At 41.7% G+C, this 26,511-nt stretch overlaps 1 protein-coding gene across 1 annotated transcript; it reads right to left on the bottom strand.

The window, feature by feature from the left end:
• Positions 1–157: 157 nt before the first annotated feature.
• Positions 158–26,318, bottom strand: slf1 (SMC5/6 complex localization factor 1). The gene is given in 19 exon segments (XM_086031020.1): positions 158–1,234; positions 8,581–8,686; positions 8,688–8,764; positions 9,974–10,066; positions 15,753–15,826; positions 18,269–18,366; positions 18,885–19,030; positions 19,141–19,309; positions 19,395–19,548; positions 19,952–20,086; positions 20,443–20,609; positions 22,104–22,250; positions 22,744–22,809; positions 22,903–23,025; positions 24,066–24,219; positions 24,451–24,676; positions 25,173–25,251; positions 25,319–25,435; positions 25,919–26,318. Coding segments are annotated over 18 exon segments (2,616 nt in total). The 5' UTR covers positions 25,430–25,435; positions 25,919–26,318; the 3' UTR covers positions 158–743.
• Between the last annotated feature and the right edge of the window lie 193 nt (positions 26,319–26,511).

Below are 26,511 nucleotides of genomic sequence, written 5' to 3' on the forward strand. Positions count from 1 at the left end.
CTTTAATATTTTAATAGGATTTTTCAAGCAGCTCTTCTTGAATTAGATTGCCTATATACGGTGTACTTCTACAGGAATTGTGTATGCTGCTAATGCAGGAGCATATAAAAAAATGAGAATATCATGAAACAGCTATGATTTCGAAAACTGAATCTCATACAGGTTCATTCAAGATTTTATTTACATTTTGATGATTGCATCTTACAGATACAAAAACTCACAATATCAAATTTGACAATATAGAATGAAATATCGAAATCAGGTGGGAATTGACGATCTGGAAAATATTCTCCTGTTTAACACATTCACTGCCAGACATTTTCAGACCCTCTTTTACCCTAACGTTTGAAAAAAAAAAAACTCTTGGGATTGAATGGTTGGACTGAAAAGACAAATAAATACGTCAATGGCAGTGAATGAGTTAATGAATCTAATACTCTCTTTGAATAAAACTGTAGAAATAGTTTATCTCTAGTTTATGTATACACATGTTCAGATGCGCTATTTTGTGGTAACCAACTGTTTTCACTTTTCATAAAACATCTCGGTTGAACATGCAAAACTGACAAAAGTAACATGAGGTAGTAACAGTGCACAAACATTTTGAGAAAAAAAAACCCACGTACTTTGTGTTGCTGTATCACAATTAATGAAATTTAAGTTTCAGGTTTCAAAAAATATGTAGCACATGAGTACAAAAGGTTTGCACTTTGTTGAATGCCAGCCATGCCCTTAATAGCTTCTTAGTTTAGCGGGTTTACATCAGCCAGGAGGATTTTTCCTTCAGACTGCAGACTCTCGAGTATCTGCAAAAGGAGCAATGTATTCTCTCCTTTATACGCCTTCACCGCCTCGCACACTTGTGCCCAGTGTTTCCCTCTGGCCATCTCCAGCAGAGTCTCGGTGTCGCCCGCAAGGCTTATCGCTCGCTGGTCCGTCCAGCCCTGCGTCACACTTTGAAAGGAGTGCGCCTCCAGGGCGCCTGCCAGCGTGCGCCCCACGTCGGTGGGATGCGTGCAGCCGGGCGGCCTCTTCTCTCGCTTGTAGCATATGACGAGATGTGACAGCATATAGGACCCCGCCTCCAGGAGGGTGTGGTTCAACACCTTTGTGGAGCGCAGGCTGGAGTCGCCAGCTTGCGCGCTGCGCATAAGCTCCGCCCTCCAACGTATGTCGGCGACGAGGTCCAATGCGGTGCGGCTGTTTTTGTCCATCTGCTGGAGGAGGTCAGAACCTGGAGGAGACCATCATATATATAATTTATTAGGGCTTAGCAAGTTGGGAAAATAATACAATTTATTGCGATTGCAATTTACTGTGTGGTTGTCCTCTTCTCATGTATTTGAAATGATAAACAAACGCATAATTTGGGGAAATTTAATTTTTTTTTTTTTTATTACGGAACTTTACCCATGAGTATAGTTTTCTTTTGAGATCCTGTATTTTCTGCTCATGAGATTTTCATTACAATGTTTGTTTACTGTCCTTATAATTTCTTCTTCTTCTTTTTTTTTTTTTTTTTAAATAAATTATTTTTGGTGCGTGTTGTGTTGTGTTATTTTTTGTCAAATTGTGTTCCTTCCTGAGTTAGATAGAATATATACAAAAATATGTATTTTCATGTATTTTGTATTTTTTTTTACGGTAGAGTTCTGCAATAAAACACTTACCATTTCCCTAAATGTTTATCATTTCTGTTTACAAATTATTTATCAATTGCTAGATACAATTGGTAAGTTGTTTTTTTTTGTGCATTGTGAATTTGTTATATCTTTTCGCAGTCAGGTGCTTATTAGATAATAGGACTTGAATGAATGTGCCATCAATCTGTGACCATTTTCCGCCCCCGCCAGATTCTATATCCTAAATAACATCAGCTGTCGGTGACAATTGATCACCTGAACGGAACAGAAACGGGAAGTGACAAAAGCAACCAAACGGTGAAAAAAAAATGGCATTAGCTAGTAAATGAAGCTATGTTACAATTTACTTGTTCAAGCTTGTAATGAGTGTGTTGTGGGGAAAACCCCTCACAAGCATGGGGACAACATAGAAAAGTCACCCGGGAAAGAGATTCTAACCCAGAACCTCAGAACTGAGAGTCGGACATGCTAATCGATAGTCCCCTGTGGGCTGGATTTGGCCATCTGATTCGTTTACCCAGTGCATGGCCAGCTTTATGAGTCGCCAGCATCGGGCTTGTGAGTCGAGTGCGGGCCCTTTGCGTGGATAGAAGCATTTTTGCGGCCACCTGCTCTCGAGGCCACTTGACCCCTCAGCCTCGCCACTTGAGCGAGTGCGCGGCTCCACGTGTGACACACAAACAGGTGAAGAGCTGTCAAAAGCCATTTTGGGAGTTGTTGCCGATTGATGCGACGCATTCGGTGCGGAAGGCTACAAAAGTCACTTGGTTTGAAAATGACACTTCAAAAAAAATGGACAAGAACTAATGGCATGTGCAGTGGCTGTGGGCTGCCGAGGTCAGTGCTCATCTAGCTTTTAGTGACACACAAAAAAATAAAATGCAACCTACATACCTTGCGGAATTCATCTACATAAACTTTTACATGAGCGGGCACATTTTCAAATGCACCAGTCAAACAACAGGGGCATTAGTCAAGGATGTTAAGAGCACACGTTTGATCAAAGAGGAGACGAGGAGGGAAAGGGACATTTGTCCACTTGTTTTCAGCACGTTACATTCATTTGGGAGCACAGCTGGGCGTGCCAGCGCCAAAACAGTTCAATAGACTATTTAGGACATGAGTATGGCCATATAGGATTGGCCTTCTGTCCCTTATACGTCATTGCTTGTTAAATGTGTCTTTTATCAAAGTCATATGGCGGCTGTGGACATCAAGTGGATGTTTGTCTTATAAAACATGATGTGTTGATATTCCTTTACCAGAACTGTCGTGTGAATCCAGCCGCACACTTACCGGAATCCAGCAACTAATGCTCCTCACTGTGATCCATCATTGACTACAAATCACTTGGACGATATGAGGCTACAACTGTCCAACCGTATAAAGATGTCATTAGTCACACTAACTAGTGTCAAATGACTTTGATATTGACAGATGTCATGCACACAGCAACACAATGCTGATTACACGCTGCTGCATACACAGTCGTGGGGCGGCAGGTGAAGTGCATTCAGGTTGGCACTGGGTGTCACATGTGCTGCGGTGGAGATAAATACGGCACCTGGGGGATTACACCGCAGCACAGGGTAATTACACCATCCGGTGTGCGTGTGCAAGTCCTCTACAGCTATGGGAAGAGGTTTTCACATGCTGAGCGAACGCCGCTGCCTGATCCTGCAACCAGCCAGACGCAATCTTCTCATACACACACCGAGTGCAAAGCCCTTTGGCCTTTAGAGGGCAGGCAAAGACAAGGAATAAAAAAAAAATAATAATTAAAAAAAAAAGGCAGCAGTGGATGAGTGGGTAAAATCGGCATAAAAAAGAGGCAGAGAGGAAGGCAAAGATGCAGAGCTGCTGCTTTGTGTGTCTGGTTTGAGGAGACGCTGCATCGTCTCTTCTGCCCTCACTGCCTGCAGACAGAGGGCGGGATGAGTGAGTGAACCTCAGCCAGAGGTTCAGACGTCACTGTTTAATAAGGGTGGGTGAATATAATCTGGAATTTTTTAGCTAGATAAATTAACAAAAGTATATTTAAGAAAGACCCTTGTGAGGAGAAGCGGTATCGATAATGGATGGATATTTAAGAAAGAGTTTCAGGGTCATCCAGTCCTCCTTATGTGCCGCCTTCCTTTTTGTGAGTGTGATTAGGCAGTGCTTGTGCAATTATGACAATTACTAAAGCTGATCTCCAAAAGTGTGTAAACTAATTAAAATGTAAGGACGTCATTTTATTTAGTACTGCATAATGTTTGATATTTCTGGGAGAAATAAAGTATTTTATATTTTGCCCATCCCTGTCCAACGCTTATGAAAAAAACTGAAGAAATTTGGTGTTCCCAGCCACATATTTCTATTTTGAACTAGACTTTTGAAACTAGGTGGCCCACTGTTATTGCTATTATTACCACATCTGTTTTCCACTCATTAAACCACATACATGGCTCATCATCATAACATACTGTATGCACTCTGTTCATTTTAGAAGAGTTTTCAACATTACCAAGGTTGTGCAAAGCAAGCGCACCATTAACACAGCCTCGTGGCTGGCTTTTTAAGAAGCCTTTGACATTGTGAAGGCAAAGTCAAACTTGTGAATAATCATTCGGTGGATTCTTCCACTTTGTACACTATCATCACCAAGCTCCCCGCTCTCGCTCGTGCGTTGTGATCATTTAGAGGTGAGCTAGAGGTGGCCTTTGGAACTAGAACAATCAAAAGAGCAAAAGCCTCCCCAGACTGCAGGATGTACTCAGGTTGTCACCGACACGACACAAGGCTTCATTCATACTACACCAGCCGCTCCAAAAGGTTGTGGAAAATCTCCCATTATCGACTGAACTCACTCATCTCCAGAATGGAATATTATCTTTATTTGCAGGTCAGGATAGTTATCGTATTACGTCATATGACATGCAGCAAGTGCATTGTTCTGATCACTTTGTGTATGTATTTTTTTGTTTTCCTGTTTTTCTTTTCCTAACAAGCCACACTTCAGGTCGTTTGGCCTTTGTGGGGGGGATGTAGTTAAATCAGGGGTGGCTTCTTACATGGGACATTTATTTCAAGTCTGGACACGGACACGTGAAACACATCAGTCTTATGTAATCGGGCTTTACTGTTTTGCCTTGGCAAAGGTGTGCGCTGTACTGAGCTGATCGGGAAGGAAAACAGAGAAAGCGGCTTGTCAATTTCAGCATTGTTGCTTGGCCTAGCTGGAAGTCTACTACTCTACACTGGTTCTGTTTAGGAACTTTATTTTAGAGTATTTTACTCTTGTATGATTATTACATTAGTCATCTTAAAACTAACATTACACATGGTTGTATGAGTGCGCAAGAAACTTTCAAATGACAATTGAGAATAGCACATTTTTGATTGTCTTTAATTAGTACAAAAAGTGAAATTAGTAAAATTAGTAAAAAAAAAAGTGACCTCACATCCCGACGTGGACCTTTCGAATGAAAGACTCTGGCTTATGATATCCCGATATATAAAAATAGCTTTCTTGGCCTGTATCTAGCTTTTCGTTGCAGCTCCCAGGGGGCCTTCAAGTTAGGTGTTTGCACATACTGGAATTAACACAATATACGACATGTAAAAAGTCGACAATTCTACAAACCATTGCCCCTCTCCTTTGATTTTTCATGTACATAAACACATGTATGCAAACACTAGTTTACGTAAGAAGGGGTCTCACCCTGCTCATGTAGAGTGGCAGTTAACGACAAAGGCAGACTTGGATAGCGGTTCCCTTTCACTCCTGACAAGCACCCAACAGATGCAAGAAAGAAAGCTTTCGAGGAAGGAGGAAGTAAAAGTGATTGTAAAGCAGCGTGAAGAAAGGTAAGCCTCGGAAGCATGAAGACACGACTGCAGCCCCGCTCTCACCTCTCTAATAGCAAGCCGAGCTCAGTTCAACGCCCACTGGGAAATAACAGTAGCGTGCAACAAACTCTCTTTAACATGTTGACAGTGATGAGACCCGTGTGTGTGTGTGTCTATGAGTGGATTTGTCCAATGCACTTTGTGTGCAGTGCGATTGTGTTTCAGGGGTGACTCTCTTGCTGTGACTGCTGTTGGGAGGGAGTCACAGAGAAGTCCAAAAGTCATCCAGGTAACGTTGCTAGATTGGGATGGGAAGAGGCCCTTTAAATGTTGTGAATTCCTGTTATGTGTCATGATGATATGAACAAAGTTGCCCATAGGAGACGTCTTGGTGCCAAAGGGAGGAGCTTAGTCATTTAGTCAGGACATAGTCCTATCTAATAAAAGTAAGCGCTACTTTACTAGATATGTCATCGTCCTGTGGCATATACAGTTGTGCTCATAAGTTGACATACCATAAACTTATGAGCACAACTGAAAAGGCAATCATGAACCTTTTGGGGAGGCGGTATTTCGCATTTCACGTTCAGTCCCTATTCCCCGCTAACAGCAGAGGAACCCGGTGCAGAAATTCTTACAGGAAAATATATTTTAAAAATGCAAATTTCGGGTCAACCTGATTCAATAGGTTCTGTACCGCCATGTATACTGGGGGAAACCCCACAAGCCAATATAGGGCAGGGGGATAATGGCTGAATGCTTCTTTATTTCCCCATTGCCTTTTTCCTCACCGACATGCCTTCTGACTGTGTGCGTGTCTGAACTACACAACCTTGGGTCAATTTCCATTCCAATCAGGAAAACCTGCTATGTGTAAATAGGCCTGCCACCTCAAGAGGCACCACACACAAGACCCATTCACATGCATGTGTGGACACATAACTGGACATCGGCATTCTATCAGATTTTGATATTCAGTATAGTTCTTTTTTTTTGTAGATAAGCAAATAAAATCAGCTAAATAATGTATGTGTGGATGCCTTCGTGCCACAAACATACAAACATGGGTCGTGTGGGGTGGCCTTGGGCAATGGGAAAACGAAGGGAGGGGAGTGTCAGGCCTTGCCCTCAGCCGTGGCATCATTTCCCTGCCAGCTCCACAAGCCTGGAGGGACCCACCCCACCACACACACAGGCCAAGGCCTCCGAGCAGACAGGCTCACAAAGGGGTGAGATCACTCCTAAAAAAGTCTTTGTTGGCGTGCCAGTGTCAGCGTTGCCCTCTCTGGCCTAACCCAAACCTTGCCAATTTGGCTCAGCTTGTCTGCTGGAAACAAGGACGACAGAGTGAATGATGCGCCGGCGAAAAAAACCCAACAGCAACATATAGTTCCAGGAGGCTCTACCAGGTGCTAAGAAAAGGAATGAGAACATACGTAGAAAAGGCATCTGGCCCACTAGTATAGTTTCTATTGGGGGACAATGTTGTGTCTCCATGGCAAATAGTAAAAAAAGGAGTCGTATGTGTGTGCATGGGTCCCTCCACCAATAAAACAATGGCTACAGTAATCAGGTTGAGCGTGCCCCCTCAAGTCAAAACGAGAGAGACTAGATCAGTCAAATATGGCCATGCCAAGAAGATGTAGTTTACCAAAAAAAAAAAAAAAAAAATTCCACTCGAGACGTTAGCGCCTGGAGTCAAGAGGGCCGCCTCCTCAAGACAAGAAGGCCATCAAGTGTGAGGAAAGAGTAGACAGGCAACAGACAAGTAGAATGGAGAACCCTGCAGCTCGTTTCCAATTGAAGCTACTCTCTTCAACTCTTGTTTTTCCATTTCTTTTTTGGTTTTAAAGCTGCATCCCTGTGAGGAGACCTGACCTAAAGCATACCAGACGTCTGCTACCAGCACTCATGTGGACGCGCATGTGCACACACGCACACTTCATCTGTAGCTCTAATTTTACACATAGCAGGCGCTGCTTCTTCCTCTGACCTCTTTTAATTCCCTCAACCTCCCTGTTTCGCAGGAAGAGCAGGGAAACAAAGTAACAAAGAGGGCTTTGTTTCCTCTCCGGGACCAAATAATCCCAGTCTAATTTATTTTTGGAGGACAGACTATGTACCTCTGTTGATGGGCAAAGTCACATCAAATTAAAGATAAGTCGTCAAACCATGATGATGCAGAGGTAAGTGTTTTCTTGAATGAAAATACAGTAAAACCTTGAAATTCATAGACAATCCATTCTGTAACGCCGGTTAAGGTTTGCTTCCAATTTCATGGTTAACGAACCAGTTGCGTTACATCTCAAAGAAAACGTGTGGATGATTCACGTACTAAGTGTATTGATGCAAAACTCTTCTCTACTACCTTTTACTACTGAGCTGGTGCCAGTGCTAGTTCGGTACCGGTGTTCCAAACACTGTTCAGATTGGTGCAACTTGCGTAAAGCCAAGGCATTTGGGCTTTACACGGACAGCAAACCATTTGCAATAAAAAGGACTTTGCTGATAACGTCAGATGCAGTATTTTATCTGCCAATAAGCTCAGCTGTGTTTGTTGGCCACATAACTTAAAAGCTTAGTTTTAGTTACAGCAGCAGTGACATGCAGCCAACCACTGCAGTAAATCATTAACTAAATGGCCAATTCCAAAGGATTGGCACTCTTAGCATCTTACCGGCCAAAACAAGTGTTTTATTTCAACGTTATATAATTCCATCAGTGAGATGGGGATGCTATTTGATGAAACAAACGACCACATAGTAGATGGATAATGTGAGGACATGCAATAATATTTGACTCATATAACATAAAATACAGTTATTTCAATCCTACAAATCACTGCAGTGATTGATGTTCAGATGCTATTAACTCAATCACTGCCATTGACGAATTTGTCTTTTCACAGTCCAGCCATTCAATCCCAGGAATTTATTTGTATTTATTCAAATTTTTTCAAACGTTAGGGTAAAAGAGGGTCTGGAAATGTCTGGCAGCGAATTAGTCAATAAAGCAATTCCTGTTCAGACCACATCAACCTTGGACACTACCTGCTGCAAGAAAACCTTTTGCGTTCAAATAGTTCTGCTTTATGAAGTTGACCCACCTCCAGCCTCCAGAAGCATTTTGGCGATGTCCATGTGTCCGTTGAGCAGGGCGTCGTGCAGCGGGCTGACTCCCTCCACCAAACAATTGATGAGAGGGGGGGGGGCGGTGACGTAGCAAAGCCTCTACGCACGCGGTGCTGCCACTGTTACATGCTTCATGCAGAGGTGTCCAGCCTACATGGTCTGAATGGCGGAAAAAATTAAATCATGCTTACGCATTGAAATTTCATTTTTAAATGATCACTTCCAAAACATCTCCTAGGAAATTACATTGTTCCGTAATTGATAACTATTTTCAGAACACGCTCAAGGGCCTCGCGTGGTATTCGGGGGCTCCTTGGTGCTCGCTGGCACCATCTTGGTCACCTCTGATGTACAATACAGTTACCCATCTTATTATTTTACTATCTTTGATGGACAGAACAGAAGTTATTATTTTCAAGCGCCCCCATTTTATGCTTGGATTCTTCAGCTTCTAACCATGTCTTTGTTTGCCACTCTAGATTTATATTCCATACAAGCCATTAAAAGTAAATGACATCATATATACAATTTTCTTTATTGTAGATTTAGGTTTGAAGACTTAAGACTTAAGGCGAAAGAGTAGGCAAGCAGCTAAGTTAGCGCCGGAAGCTAACAAACAGGTTCGCAGCTACTTGGCAGATATGTCAACAAAATGAGGGAAAATTTGACAAAAGATGGTGGCTTTACAGGCTATTCCGTGATAACCTAAAAAATGTCTTTCCAATGACTGATCTGTTTTTGCCATTGTCACAATAAAACTCCAAAAATGCTATAAGAATTATGTCCAAAATGTGTCTGTGGATTAAATATAGTTTGAAAAACAATTTTGCTAATTTCGCAAACTGGAACCATTTTACATAAATGAATTAATGGTCTATGATTCTGAAGTAAGCCCACAAACAAACCCTATCCCCTCTTTGTGCATCAACTTACATGGGCCTCTTATTTGGCATTTAAATATGTCTTTCTAAATTGGAGCTTACCTCATCCACAAACCCCCTAGAGAGGGGCCATTTCATTTCTCACACTTTTCTTAAGTGTGATATCAAAATAGCAGAAACGTTTCAAAACAGCACAACATTTCCATAAATGGGTATGAAAATTAATTGTTTGACCTAAGCAGACAAAAGAAAGTCATTACTAAATACAGTACCGTAAGACAGCAGCATCTATAAAAGCCAAGTCTTTGAATCCGGCTCAGTGTTAAAGACACACCCTTTACATTGCAGCAAAAGGTTAACCTCAACGATGACGCGTTCGAATTAATTCCTCGTTTTTTGTTTTTTTTGCCTCCCCTACTGTGTTAATACGCACTGGTGGGGGGCGTCGATGATGAGACCAAAGTGAATGCGATAAAGAAAGTCTTACCTTTAACATTAACGTCGATGCCAGGGCATGCCAGAATCCAAGAAACAGTTTCCACTTGGTTCCTCTTGCATGCTCTGTGGAGGAGGGTCTCGCCTTCGATCAGGAGGCACGCACACACACACACACACACACACACACACGCGCGCGCGCGCATACCCCCCCATACACACACCGGACAAACACACCCAAAAGAAGAGAAGGGACGAAAGAGAGAAAATCCCAAATTATGATGCGCCCATTATTGCCATCCGTATGTTGAATGAAATTTTCCAGACAATCAAAAAAAAAGGCTGACCTACTAAAGCGAAAGCTGCCAATGAGGATGCAAATTAAGAAGAGTGATTAAAAAAAAAGGGGCGGGGTGGGTGCTTCCAAGGGCAAAAAAGAGGATGGAAGAGTTTAAAATAAGAGTTGGACAAACTCCCCATGCATTTTCTTTTTTCAACCCAATTTCGAGGAACAAAGTTAATAACGGACTCGATGGCGAGTGGATAAATGGAAGTGGCGCTAGAGTGGTCCTGCCTGCTGGTCCACATATTGCGATTTGAAAGCAAGTTCTGGTAGACAGCCCCCGCACAAAGCCTCCAAAGAGATTCCTCACTGATCCCGGGTTCAAACGCCCCACTGGGCATCGGCACCGACGCCATTTGATGTTTAATCAGCTAACTAACACGGAGCTGATGGATTTGTATTGACATTTTTAAATATTATTTTTTCTCATCTGTACCCAATTCCTCACTTCGTTTAAATCAGGCATATATTAGTGGGCTGCAGTCCCCTCTTTGCATGTATGGCTGAACTTCAAAGGGGAGTTAAAGGCCAAGCATGAGTGGTTCTGTGCTTGGCAGTTTAATACAGCACCGCAAAGAGTCAAGTAAACGCTTTACTAGCTCTCCCCAGGACGCCACGCCTGTACAGGTATTCTTGTATTCTTCCGCTTTTCTCCTCTCCATTTTTTCCTTTGTTTTTCATTAATAATCTATATTCAATGTTTGTCAGTGTTTTAAGATTTGAAAATGTGAAATTACAGGTATTACAATGTGCTGTATGTCGTGGCTGAAGATATTGCATCACTCATGGACCTTTGAAAAGAGTTGACGATGTAACAAAGGTATTTACTTTTGTGAAGTGTCTAGGCTTTGTATGGTCAAGGGGGCGTCCGTGGCTTCGCGGACTTCCATGTGCATGGCTGGAGCGGGCACTGTGTTTGTACCACTAAAACTCAATGACAGTGTAATGGATTAGCTTTTTTTTTTTTTATTTTAGCATATTAAAATAGCGATTGAACATAATTTTGGGATGGTGGTTAAGTTGAGTTTGCAATGCTATCTGATAAGCAATAAAAACATATATAATAGCATCTAGAACAAAGAAACTCAAGCAAGATGGCTTTTTTTTTTTTTCCCCCTTTCTCAGAATGAAAGCCTAAAAATAACTGATTTGAAACATTCAATCAAGCATGCAGTCTGTATATGCACACATTTGTGTTCCAATTTTGGAAAGAGCTGATAACGGTTTAAAAAAGGGCAAGCACTTTCAAAATGCAATTTCATGATTTAGCAACAATTCTGACTAATCAGATCAATAATTTGTAGGCTAAACAACCAAGTGTCTCGTTTTGAAGTTGGTCACAAAAAGATGAAAATATCATTTCTATCAAGAAAAGTCGTCACTGGTGTTTGACGCCATTTTAGCCACAATGCTGTTTTGATAATGTTGCTTCCAAAGGGTGCGATTAGACAAAATCCATCAACTTGTTTGTTTCGTTGCATTTTAAAAGTTTTCCATACAAAGAAATCAAGGTGAGCACTATGCAAATGCGCTGCTTGTCCTCCTGATTTTATCCAAAACATTCAATACTAAAGCTTGTAATTGCTCATTATGTTGAGCTGCACAAAACATGACGAGCCCGCGTTCCATTCAAGGATGAGTGTGACGTACATGCCCTCCATTTTAGAGTGTTTACACACGAATAATGAGAAAAATCTCCGTCTCTAAAATGATGTTCTCATGTCGCTGCACAGACAACCTTCCCCACCCGACCCTTATTTTCCAAAGCATTCCTGCCTATGAGAAAAATCTGCTTCCAATATACGATAACTATGGAAAATGTGTAATTTATATATGCTCAACTCATTTGGACTTCAAATTATTTCTATATTCCATATTTCACATGGATGTATCTGCTATAATAAGACAATCATTTTTAAGCAGTTTATTCACATATTAAGCACACTAAAACTATTTTCGTACAAGCAGTGCAAAGAATTTATAGCGCTGTGGGAACCTTGTTACTTATACATACAGTAATAAGTGGTGACAGTATTGAAGGGAGTATCCTAGTATTTATTGCTGCAAAAGTCACAAACTCTGGAGAAGAAGGTTGGACAAGCTGGGCCTCATGCAATACTTGATTTGTTGGGGCTTTAAATCAATTTTCAATGTGTTTTTTCAAATGTTTTAATAACTGGCTGATTTACAAGACTGATTTATTGTTCAAATATTGTACAACACTTCTTGTTGGGGAACAACATGGTTTCATTTTTATTTAGGCATTACATGAACAAATCCAAATGTTTGTCGCATATCAGTACCAACAATGATGTGAATTCGAAGATATTTCCAAACTCGCAGCCACCCAAACCAGACGGTTTGGGGAGCTTGGCGCAAAACCTGCAGGCTCTAATGAGTAAGCAGTACTGTGAGTTCTAGGCAGAGTTGTGTGCCATTACTGAGCTCTAAAACGCTCTGATTAAACACCCATTCCACTACACCCCATGTGTACACATTCCCGCAAATGCCAGAGCCAATCCACGCTCTGTTAAATCACTTTAATGGCTCCAATTTGGACACAACGCTTCTATTATTGGGGTAATTGCATACTCAGCATTTACAAGCACGGAAAGGATAAATCCGCCTTGTCCTTTCTATAAATTCCCTGTTTCACACTTTAATAGAAATGTTCAAAGTGTGTGTTGCTCTTTGCATCCCACAGCCAGAAATATTGCACTTCTGTTAAGTGTCGCTTCTACCGCCAATCCTTGATACAATTTTTTTGAAGGACGTGTTAGAAAAGTATTATTGGCCAGGCACTGTGTTGAAATAAAATCTCAAGATTTCTGACAACACCCACAACACATCAATTTACATGTGATGTAAATGTACAGAAACGTTCCAATGAGTTGATGTTGCCAAATACATCGCAACCTATATGGTCAAAAATCTGTTATGGGATACTGTTCAACTCTTCATTAAGCTCTGATCTCAAAACTATTGTTCCTATGAGGAGAAAATGTAATATCATCATTGCAGCTGGAATATTACAATTAAACTTTTCCAGAGTTGCGACACGTTGGACAAGTGATTAGCACACAAAGTTCTGAGGTTGGGGGTTCGAATGCGGGCTGGGGCCTACCTGTGTGTTCGTCGTGCTTGCATGTTTTTCTCCAGGTATTCAAGGTTTTTCCAAAAACATGCATGTTAGTAACCTGTCCACGTGTCCCTCCCCCTTGCCCAAAGTCAAACAGTTGCCATCATAAAACCTGTACTGACCGTACAGATAATTAAGCAACAGCGATGGGGACGGCAAACGGTGGTTGGATGAGAAACGTCGCTCTGAAACCCAACTTCAACTGTTATGCCAGGAGACTCAACAACTTTCTTCACCATCAACTTGAATGAACATCAAACCTCGTTTGGATGAGCCAACCTCAATCCCCCCGCCCTTTTTTTTTTCTTTTTTGCCATTGAATACGACAGAGTGCCCACGCTCATCAAACAATCCGGACTTTCTGTGTCAAGCGTGCGGCAGCACAGCAGGACTTTCCATGTGTAAGTGCACCCTGAATGTAAATTGAATGGTAATCAAAATTTATTAAAATCTATTGCAAGGTCTTCATATCCTCATTGCAATGTAGTTTTACGGGAAACCAACACTAACACAAGGACTCAGCAATTTTACAGGAAACAAGTTGAGTAAGGAAGAACAGAACGTTTCCCACTGAAAAGATAAATACTGCTAGATATGTACGTGGCTTTTACGAACTGGACTGATGGCTTATAACTTGGGAAAGCCTTTTATATGAAACAAAAACTCTTAATATAATACGTGTGTGAATTTCAACTTAGATGTTTTGGTTGCGGTACAACATGAAGCTTAACACAAACTATTCATCGCTCAGCGACACATTTTGTAGTGGAAATCTCTGCTGAGCATCCAGAAGCAAATATGGAACTCAGAGAAGTTCCTAGCAAAAATAAAAAAATCCCACTACCCTTGTCTGCTACTTTGACAAAGACGTGAGGGTTCCGCGTGGAGGGAACGCGGAAGATACGTATAAGCTAAGCAAGTTTCTACATGTGGGTGAAAGCAGCTGTGAGAGAAAGGAGGCAAAAGGGGGGAAGGAAGCGAAAGGGGATGAGAGGGCGTGAGGGGAGACTGCTGTGCCGATGGTTCATCAAAAATTAATGCCGACCGCATTGGTACAGACGTCACGTAGCGGAAAAACAACACGCCAAAAGCCTCAGTGCTCCCAAGCTCCCACCCCCCACTGCTCTCCTTCACCTCCTCCCCTCCAGCATGGGGCCTTTCTGATCAGGTGAAGCAGGGGAGATATGAGCTCTGACACCTTCGAGAGTTCACACCGAGTGCCACGGCTTTAATTGCAGGAAGTTCCACCGGTGTAGCCGCTGTATATCTGCAGCGCTCCCCTAATTGCTGCATTTAATGTCCCAATAAAGGAGATGTGAGGGGAAACAGTAAACGCTAATATGCAGTATTGTTTGCTGCGTGAAACATATTCCCGTCCATGCCATTTATTTGTTCATCTATTACAATGGAATCTTAAAAGTCGGAACCTCCCTAAAGTCGTCAGTAATCAAACGGAAAAAGATGTTTGCGCTAAATATGCCTCAAAAGGAGTTGAGGTTGTTGGTTGAACAATCACGATAGAGTACAGCTCAGTGAGCAGAGCACAGGTTTCAAACCCATGGCATTGGGAGCGAGATCTGGCCCAAGTCATTTTTTTACATGGCCAGCAAATGCAAATCATGTATCTACTCTACACCAAGATTCTTGCTAAATCTGCACTTTTAACTAATTCACTGCCAGACATTTTCAGACCCACTTTTACCCTAATGTTTGAAAAAAATATAAGTACGTTCCAGGGATTGAATGGCTGGACTGTGAATAGACAAATAAATACCGGTAAGTCAATGGCAGTGAATGAGTTAACAACATTGAGACTGTATTGAATATACTGTAATGGCATTAAAAACTCAAAAGCTGAACAAAGTAATTTGTCTGACTTCTGATTTCAAACTAGATTACTTTGCCATCAATCTGTTGTATACATGTAATAATGTGATAAGGTCATTATACATTTATATGGCTTCAGTCATTAACGGCCCTCTGGGAGATCGCATCACTACAATGCGGCCAGCAACAAAAACAACAACAACAACAACAACAAAAAAAGGTATTCCTGACAAGGATCATAACAAAAGTGTGATTTTAAACATTTTGTTGTTTTGTGATGCCATCACAGGAGAGGCCTATCGGTGCAGAACAACCGTCCTTGTGGTCAACCACAAGCAAGCAATGTACATCTCCATACATTAAGTACTCTTCATTAAACGGAAAGTTATGACACCGTCATCATGGCTCTCTTTATTGATGACCCAATGCAGTGCATCAGTCCATTAAAAGCCCACTTCTTGCAAATGTGCAGCGACATTGGCAGCTGTAGCGTATGTGCGCGTGCGTGCGTGCGAGCTCTACCTGCTGCATTTACTTTGTGGAGGCCTCTTGGGATGCATTCTTTCGCAGATTCATTCTCCACTGGGCTCAGAGTTCTGGACAGGACACAAAGGACACAGTCAAAGGATTTTTTATGGAAATAGGCATGAATACACCAAGTACTAATTCGATGAGAAATTACCCATGATTCACATTAACAAGTCTAAAGTTTCAATGACTAGCCATTTCACTATTGAACGGTGGAGACATTGGGGAACATCCATCAATCCCCATTAGCAAATGAATTCCTCATGGCACTGTATTATATCAAATGTTTCACACCCCTCCTGTTGGAGACACACACGCATGCACGCACGCACACAGCTAAACACACACTTTTTCTTTTCCAAAGCACTTTTCCTCCTACTTAACGCCTCAAACGCAGACACAGAGAATTCTAGCGGAGCGAGCACATTAAGAGGAATAACTAGTGAAAGAAAGTGAAGCCTTTTCAAAGTAGTGGCGTGCTAATAGCTGTGGGCTGTCACTAGCCCTGCGAACAGGTACGTGGGATCTGCCTGCATGGAGTCTGACAGGTGTGTGCGTGTGTATTGCACTGAAGCGAAATGCTATCAGTATTACAGGGTGGCGGCTTGTTCGCTGGTAATTGGCTTGTTTCAGAAGGCAGAAGGAAGGAACTGCTCTCAGCAGTGAGGAGGAAACACACGTCCTGTCACGTTGCTTGTTATTAGCGGGGACAAGGCTGAGGAGACACTAGCGCTACGCTCGGTACGTGTGAGGTGGGTAATATGCGTTTGTGTTTGAGGAAGAGAGTCCAAGCAAGAGTGATAGAGTGTCACCTGTGCACACCCTGTCCTTAAAGACAGCATGCTACCCTGAGCCTGAGGCCGCGTGCACCCTTGACGGCCTCCTCATCGGAAACCACAAGTGGACTGCAGTGTGTCAAACTCTATCCAGGCTTTAGGTGCCTGACCTTGCACAGCCAATCTGGTACCCTAACAGTGAGGTGCTAAAAATTGGATGATAATGGTTTACTGGTAGTCATTTTGTTACTAATGAACAGAACAGAAGTTGGTGCAACAGCCAGCATGCATTTCAACATTTTGATGTTGGTCAAATTCTTCAGTTCGATCAAGACAGGTTCAGCAAGGTCAGACTCTTGAGCTCCTTTTAAGCATCTAACATTTTCCAAAAATGTCATCTTCTGTTCTAAAGATAGTTTGAGAGGAAAACCAAAGCGATACCATTTTACCATCACGAGCTGCAGTCACATTTGGCCTATTTATATTCTGACGTTTGCTAAATACCTCGTGTGACAATCACTCTAACAATAAAGACAGAGGATATTTTACATAAAGGGTTCTTAAAATATACTGAACAATAAACACCGAGGATATTTTACATAAAGGGTTCTTAAAATATACTGAGTCATAGCAGCGCCTCTTTGGAAATGTCTTAAACCAAAACAGAGTGAGTCTTGTGTCAGATTTCCAGACAAAAGATGCGCTAATTGATTATGAGAGTCAATGTTCTTTAAATATATGTAACCAACCTTCAGCCATGAAATGGAGGAAACAAGATTTCCTTTGGGTTTCTGTTCTCAATTCATCACACACTTTGTCATTTTAATTTCATTCTTTCTTTCAGGGTCAAATGATTGCGCGTGGCCCTCGGCACTTCTTTATCTCCTCCGCACACATTGCCTGTGCTCGTTTGCGTCGCCTCGCGTGTGCGAATGAATAAAACGTAAGCTTTGGATTGACGGCAGAGAGGAGGAGGAGGCGAGCAGTGATGTAAAGGAAGGGGTAAGGAGAGAGGTACAATGTGGCCAATACATGAACTAGTAGCCTTTTCATGAACCTGCTCCCCGGTGACTCCTGCCCTTCTCCAGGCCAACTACCTGCTGGTGGAACAGCAGATGTCTGGTATGGGGTACAAAGAGAACATGCGCGTATGTGTGTGTAATTATATTCAAGATGGCCAAGAAAGATTCAGTATGCGAGGGAGGATTATGAGAGGTGGAGATGGGGCTGAAAGCTGAGTCGGCGTTCATACGAGAAGACCCTAAGAGAGTTTGTGTACGTGTGTGTGTGTGTGTGTGTGTGTGTGTGTGCGTACGCGTGTAACCTCTCTTTGTACCCCACTTGTCAGCAAGCATGCACAGATAAAATCAGACCTGGGCATGACCCATCACATGGGAACTCCTCACGCTTTGTCTGACCTCCATTTGCCTCTCTCCCTCTGCCCCTCTATGCATCCCTGCTCCTCACGCCCTCTCAACCACACAACTATCTCCAGGTGTTCTTTTGTTCCATCACACGCACATTCCTCCCTGCTCTTTTCATTTTTGAAAGGCAAACCACTGACAGGGACAAAATTGAAAGTCGGGGCAGAAACAGACTCTTTGCATCCCTCCATCAGATTCAAGAGCAACACAAGCTTGCAGTCCACTGTTGATCCAGTGTTCTTGTTTTTGTTTTCCAGTAAGCATGCTCCCAATGAGACTGAAAGTGATGCAGACAGATACTGTAGCTTACCCGCTGTTGGTGTCCGGGCTCATGGCGCTGTTGGTCGTGCGCTCTGTCCAGCTGTGACTCTGAGCTAAATGTCCCAGCGCAGGCAGGTAGGACAACACCTGTCATATGTCATACAAGCAGATCCCACGGAAGGGGGAGGGGAGTGAGGGATCACATTCATCCTTAGTGTGGTTTCTTTAATACTGATTTGAACGTTGATGGTTATTGTAAGCATTTGTAGTCAAGTGCAAGAGTTCAATCTGGCTGGGCAACAATGTGTAGTGTCTAGCCAATCAACTCAGTCACTGCCATTGACGAATTTGTCTTTTCATTCACAGTCCAGCCATTCAATCCCAGGAATTTATTTATATTTTTTTCAAACATTGGGGTAAAAGAGGGTCTGAAAATGTCTGGCAGTGAATGACTTAAAAATAACACAATCACTTTATGGAACTGCATGCTTTATACAATCTAGATCCAATGGCCATGGATAAAATGATAGGTAGGTAGATAGGATAGGCTCCACCTCACCTGCGACACTAATTTGGTGCATTATAAAATGGATAGATGGATGAACCAGCCAAGTAGGCAGAGGTGGGAAGGAATATAAACAAAAAACATTGAAACAAGCACATACCACTTTCTTGAGAGACAGGGGTCCGCCATCCACTGTAATTCCATTTTTGCAGCAGATATTCCTGAATATTGCATCCACAAATGCCAATTTAAGTCTCGTTGATGAAATTCTGGCAACCATCTCAGCTAGGACGACTGTAGACAGACCTATAAGACATGCATTAAACAAAAAAATGAAAAAGCACATTTTTACTCAATTTTGCGGGCACAGTAAACATTAAATAGCTTTTTATATTCTGTCCATATTCCCTCCTTACATTGGCTTGTGATGGCAAAGTGCTCTGCTAGGTCTTTCAATCCATTTTCTACAAGCTTCTGGTTCAGTTTGAAGTGCTGTGTACACCAAAACTCCACCAACACTGACAGGAGGTCCAGCAGGATGGCTAGCAGATGCGTTTTGTGCTGCTTTATACTGTCCGTGTGGTCCTTCAGGGAAGATGAATCACAGCTTAAAGCGGTAAATGGTCACATCAGATCACCACCAATCTGACCCACATTCTATAATGCTTACCCCAGCCGCAGCCTGGATCATGAGCTGAACGAGCTTTTTTACGGCACACGACAACAGAGTCGAGCGTTCCCACACAGTCCAGAAAGTTTCAGAAAGCAAAGTACTTGATCTTGATACTTGATAGACTCCTGCTTCAGGAAGCTGCCTGAAATCCCTAAGCAAAGTGGGCGTTTATTTTTTTATTTTTTTGCAAGACAAAACAGTGTCTAAATAGACGATTGCATTATTAGTCATAAATTAAAATCATATAATTTGATTGTGGTTTTGTACGGGCAAGGCAGACAACAGTAGGTGATCTGACTTGCTCCTTACTGCAAGCAGTGCACCATTGTAAAATTCTAAATGATTCTAAATCAGTTCATTTTAAGGTTCACTTGTATTCATATTGTTGCTTTAAAAGCCGCACCCCCTTTTTAGGCACACACATCGATAACTAATGTCTGCACTCGATTACAATGTAGCAAAATCATATTATGAAACTCCTTTCTCTGTCCAGGCAAACCCTTTAAGAAATCCTTGGTATCTTCCAGTTTTCACAATGTAAGATAAGGCTGTACCCCGCGGTGATGGAGTGGAGTTCCCCTTGGAAGAGCTTGACAAATAATGCCAGGACATCACTGTGGAAGTGTATGAGAGTAGGCAGTGCAGGCCCAGGGAGCTGGTGACAAGTTGCCTCGTTTGACAGGCAGTAACTATAGGGACAGACACAAACGGGAAACAACACTGGAGGATCTGGGATGTTTTAACAGTACGACATCCATTTTCTACACGACTATCAGTACCATTCTACTCAGGGTTAATGTCAAGGTTCAAGCCGGAGCCAATCCCAGTAGAACTACTGTGAAAGGCGGTCCACACCCTGGATTGGCCAGGCAATCCCACGGCAATAGCAAATAAGGAATTGAGTGGAAACTGAGGGCACTCCAGTTGAAAGAAAGTGAGATATTTGTATTCAGGCCAACACTGTTGTTTAAATGACTACTTGCATGACTTTGACATGATAGGGAAAATATTGGTATATGGAATATCAGTAAATTAGAATGTGTACCTGATGGCTGTCTCTAGAAAAGGCCACTGGCCCATCTTGCAGCGAGGGCACTGCAACACCCGACTGTAATACTTCACGTTGGGGGGAGCCAGCCAAGGAGGGTTAGTAACTAGCAATCTATGCATGATTTGTTGGAAGCTCCTCAGGAAGACAGTAGTGGCACGACCCTGAGATGGAAAGTAAAACAAGAAAAAAATAAACGTCATTTCGATGAGTGACAACAATATTGACTCTGGTCCAGTTTTATATCCAATTAAGACTTTTAGGCTGGCTCTACACTGCAGTTCATCAATTCCAATTTAATGCATATATCTCTATTTACATGTCAAATGACATCCTCTGTGGCTATGTTTACTCACATGGACAGATGCCCAAACGACATGTACTGGTAAGTTACTCAAAGCATCAACCCCGGGCTATGACAAAACAGCAGTAAACAAGAGGATTTACGCGATCAGGATGTTTGGAGTTGAGCAGCGATCAGAAGGTTTGAAAAAAATTATCCTTGATGACTGTTTTAATCAAAATATGGAGCAAAATATCTATTTAAAGAACTTGTAAATTTACTCTACAGTCGACCCCCACCATAGCAAAAATGCACTGGGAAAAAATAATGTTTCCAACCCCAAAAGTTATTTTAAAAAATGCTAATGAACAAATATAACATGTAATGTTTAAAAAATCTCATTCTCTGACAATGAAAAAAAATCCATCAACATCGCCAGTCATTCAGGTGGCTTCTGCTAAAACTACTGCAATCTTGGTTCAACAGCTGTAAACAAGTTCATACACTTACCAGCTATGCCAAGTAGGCTAACTTTTAGACCGTTCCTTTTTGGCTTGTTTCAGAAGCCGGTTGTGGTGTACAAGTCCGGGCGCCCACAGACCGCAATGATTGTTTTATCCTATGTTGTTTGCCACCTTTTTACCTGGCGTGTGTGTGACAAAGTAGCACATTCTTGAAGCAGTTTGGCTCCGGTGTAGCTGTACAGATCCGGCCCCTTATTTCGCGCATCAATGACATTGATAGATTGCAAAAATTATTTTTTACATTACAATTGATTAGTGACTTTGCATAAAATGCATAATATCAACCAATTTCGATCCACTCGATCAGATCCGTGTTAAGTGAAGTAAACAATAATACAAAAATAATACAAATAGAAAGTGCTGCAGACCGTTTAGTTGGCCTGGGTCTAACTCTTAGCCCCACTGAATAAATTAAGCATAGCCTACACATTAGTCTACTGGCCAAGGTCTGCAAGTTTCTTGTCTTATTTAATTAATACATTGACACACCTCTATTGTGCCATAAGCCATCAATTGGTGTATTTCATGACACTCACATTCGCGGGGTACAGCTAGGTGTGAACGCTGCACTCGCATTAGCAGATATGTATTTGATTTTTATCAGCACTGATAGACATGGAAGAGGCCTGCTACCGATTTTAAGATTCCATGCATTTTTTCCACTTGCGCTGCCATGATGCACATTCAGAGAAAACTCGAGAGAAAAAGAACAAACAAATCTGTATTGCGTCACTTGAAACCTGCAATGTAAATGCATCCTAAGAGTTCTGGAACAGGTTGTCCATTGTTTTTCTACCCCGAAGCTAATGCAGCAGCTGGCAATGTACACAGTCTGGCACTCCTGGTCCTACCTGCTGTGCGTAATCAATCAGAGACACCAGGTATGGTGCTGGTGGCAGAATCCCTGGGAGCACTGCACTTCGAATTGTGTCCAGTGCTTCGATGAAGAGGCCGCACTCTATCATGGTGCTAATGTTACTGAAGTCGGTTTCAGTGGTCTGAAAGGACAGAAGAAGAGTGATAAAACGAAAGCCATATGTAAAAGAAGAATCTGAAAAAAATGGTTCAAACAGCAACAGAAAAAGGGAAAGAGGGCGGAAGGGTAATGGAAATTGGATGTGATCGGCCATCTTAAGTTCCTGGGGTTCACCCCAAACTGTCAGTTCTTGCCAAGTAGCATATGGACTCTGAAGGTAGAGAATGGAAATACGCAAGCACTAATAATAGTAATCTGACAGTGATCTGCTTAGGACAGATACAGACAGGAGAGTCATGCTAATAGGTATGCCAATCAAAACTCCATGATCAGCTGACTGTGGTGGTTAAACTGGTGACCTGAGGAGAAGGCGCCCTTGCTCTCCATGTCACTTTCTATTTAAATGTATGACATGAAGGAAATTGAATGACCTGATCTTTTTTAATGAATCACGTAGTGATTTTAGAGCTGTACAGCATGAGAGAGGTCCAACGACAGCAGGTATGAATGTCTACCTGTGACAGAGGCTGATGGGGGTCATGGTTATCAAGAAATTCAAGGAAGAGCAGTCTTGGGTGGCTCTAAAGAACAGATTGTAAGATCCAGCATTTACTGTAATGCACTTAGTGAAAGGCCATTTGCAATAAAACCGTGCTTTTCTTTAGCACGCGTACCTCCTGCTTGATGGCGTGGTCCCTGAGATCTGCCTCCAGTTTAGAAAAGTCAACATCCACAACACCGGCCTCCGTTGTTTCATCATCATCCGTTACGTTGAAGTTCATGTCAACAAAATTGCTCTGCCAAATTGAAAAAAAAAAACCCCAAAACATTTCAAATAGTCAAACAATCTTTTGACCTATTTGATGTGAATATTGGTAAATAATCACAATTACATCCACTTAAAATGTGTACAATTAACGACTGAATGACTATGGCTCAATCTTTGCCAGGTCCAAAGAATCTTTCTCTGGATTAGCAACTAATTGCACCCAATCACAGAAAGATGTTCCTTTGTTAAATCCCACATCTTTCTTGTTATTAAATCAGGGTTCATAATTAATAATCATATTAAAAATTGCGATGATTATTTTTCCATAATCACCCAGCCCTATCGCAAACATTTCTCTTTGTTGGTTTGGATAGGCGTTCCCAAATTATTCGTTTTTTTAGTTTTATCAATTTACACAAGACGTTTGACTCACACGCCAGCTGTCGCCGCCAGGCTAAAATGCTCGGCGGTACAGCTAAAAGTCCGGCCAACAAGCCATCGTCATGCATCTGCGCAGCTAAGAAAGTATAAAATTAAGATGGTGGATGAGAATCGCGGTTAGCCTCGCTGGCTTCAGCTATTCTGATAACCACTATTTGCTTGAAAAGATTACGAGCAGTGCCTCGGGACTGGTGGCGAGGGATGAGGGCAGTAGCGCAAAGTGACTCTCCATCTTTGTCTAATAATGCACACTGAGAAGAGCTATGTGCTAACAATAACTTGATTCATAGCAGAAGTTGTCTGCTGCCACACATAAAGATCACAACACTTCAAAGAGACATTTGTAAGCTTTATGAAACATTGCTTTACGACAATAGTGTATATAGTACAGCCTGAACATGTTACAAATGAGTGGAACTAGTATGCTAAAAATAACAGCAAGTCCTCAAATACAATAAAAGCCTAAAGTGAAATAGAAAGAGCGCAACAGAGAAATGCTTAATTTCTGGAGGCAGAAAAAATATAACTAAAATATTTGGCTCAAAGCCAGTATCCAAATTAATTGTTGACAAGAGTATACTCATCGATGCAGCCTTTTTTTTTTTTTTTTTAGCTTTTGTGACTTACCCCAAAGAGGTACTGCACGATGTGGCTTACAGGGAAGCAAGGAGCATTGTGGGAGCTTGCATCCTGGGTGAGGGGCTTGGCTATGATGTGAGATATGGAGGCGTGAGAGGGAGGAGGATAGCTGTATACTGTGGCGGTACCGGCTTCCAGGAGCCTGGAAAATTCATTCAAAACGGAACTTGATGAATGAATTATAGTTATTAACTCATTCACTGCCATTGACATATTTATTCATCTTTTCACAGTCCAGCCATTCAATCCCTGGAATGTATCTATATTTTATTCTTATTTTTTCAAACTGTAGGGTAAAAGTGGGTGTGAAAATGTTAAGTGAATGAGTTAATTCCAATGTTTTTAAATAGTATTTACATGTCATCCAACCAACCGTTTGAACATGACTAAACGGGAAGAATCTTGGACCATGAGAAGAACCCTCCAGCCTTGGAAGGCTCCTGTTGTTGCCCCACTGGTCACCTTCTCCCTCCATTGTCTAACAGGATAGAAGGCAGACATGGTGTCTGTGGGAATGGCCACCTCATAAGGCCCCTCTGGGAGCCAGCAACTATTCCTAACACTATCCAGAATATAGTTTGGAGTGACAACCCACTTTCCTGGTAAGAGAGAAGCAGAAACATTAGTGAATACAAATGGCACAAAGTAGAGTAATACAGTAATACAGTTTTGTCATTTCCACTTTAAGCCTGTATTACTGTTTGGCCTGGGCAATTAATCAAAATGTAATCCTGATTTTGACTTCGCCTTCCCATGATCTTAAAAAAAATTATAATCAAAGAAAAATGAGAAAAATGGTTAATCTGCTGGCATGTTTACGAAGTTCAGATACGAAAAGCAAATCTGAAGGCTAAGTAGATAAACTATGATGTTGGCTACTAAGACAGCAACTCAGGCACATTAACTTTCAATTCTGCATACAATAACCTGGTTATCATATTGTGTTAGAGAAGAGGACAACAGAGGAAATGTTTGTGAAGTGGATGAAACACTTATTTTATTTCCTCGCCACACTAATTAACTTTGTCGCTTTATTTTTTTGGGGTGTTTGATAAACAATCGTGTTATGTATAACTCACTATCATGGCGACCAACCTGCTGCACAAGATGCCAGAAATTTCTCACTGGCCAAGATTTGAGGGATTATTAAATGGGTACAAGCACTCTGATAAACCTGTAAAGAAATAGCATTAATTTCCAACTTGTTTCATAGGGACTTGTATTTGTTTATCGCTACTTACCGAACCGCCAACATATTTTCCACCCAATTGATGGATTCCGTGGAGCAAAGCTCGCTTTTTGTCACGATTTTTGATCCCAGAAATTTGGAACACACGGGCGCAGCTCTCCATCACCAACTGTGACAACAATACAGCCTCACATCTGTTATCATCAACACTCAATATTATTAGCAACCATTTGCCTTGGAAAATGCACATTGTTGTACAAGTTTGACATCATCACTCCCTGGTTTAAACTACTCTATTGCATGCTCAACACGTCAAGTTCATTTTTTGGGGGGGATGTATCAATTCGTCACTGTCTTCAAATAATGGCCTAAGTCCTTTTTTTTCAGAAAACACGAAAAACTGAACCACATTCTAATAAGCCTATATGTATTAATAATTTCATTTCAGGCGTACGATTGAATGATCTCTCTAACTAAAGATGCAGCCGATTTTACTAGAGGTGGCCAGCATCCTGAGGAGATGTATAAGGCAAAAAATGATATTTTTTCCAAAATATGACCTAGGCCATTATTTTAAGAGGCTGGCGAATTGAAAGTTAGACATTTGTCATACATGACTTTTTGGAAATTCAGAATACTTAACTTGGCTCACCTTAAAAGTTAGTAAACATATTTTCAACGAATAACACCGTCACTGCGCAGAATGACTCGGTGTCTTTGCAATACTCATAAACGCAATATTAATTCGCAGTCATTCGTAACTGTTAACTGCCAGTTCCCGCCGTCTGCACGATTTCTTCATACAAGCTCACACACCGGCCGGCAACAACTGTGACGTTGAAACAGTCATCTTACGTGTATCCTGTTGCCTTTTGTCGAGTAAATTTAAAGTTTAACAACGGGAACACATGGTGTCCTAGCGCTGAAAATCAGGAGAAACCCGTTTGATTACACTCGAGTTTGCCTCCTCTTGTGTTATTGACGTGTCCGGATAGATCCACAGCGTATAGAGTTGCAGGGTGGTTTTCTATAGAATTAATTTCTCTTACAGTTATTTACCAGAAACACTGTCAATTTTGTCTCATAAAACAATATTATACAAAAAATCTAATTATAAATATCAAATGTCAGTTTCTAAAGCTCAAGAGGCACATTTTGTCGTTGCTTTGAAGCCGTATCCCCCTTTGAATTTCAAAATGAGCGGTTCCGTTGAGCGGAAGTTTTCCGACAAGTATTTCCGGGTTG

This window comes from Filicampus tigris, chromosome 5 (assembly GCF_054856515.1).
Source record: "Filicampus tigris isolate MCC_2025a chromosome 5, RoL_Ftig_1.0, whole genome shotgun sequence".
Taxonomy (NCBI): domain Eukaryota; kingdom Metazoa; phylum Chordata; class Actinopteri; order Syngnathiformes; family Syngnathidae; genus Filicampus; species Filicampus tigris.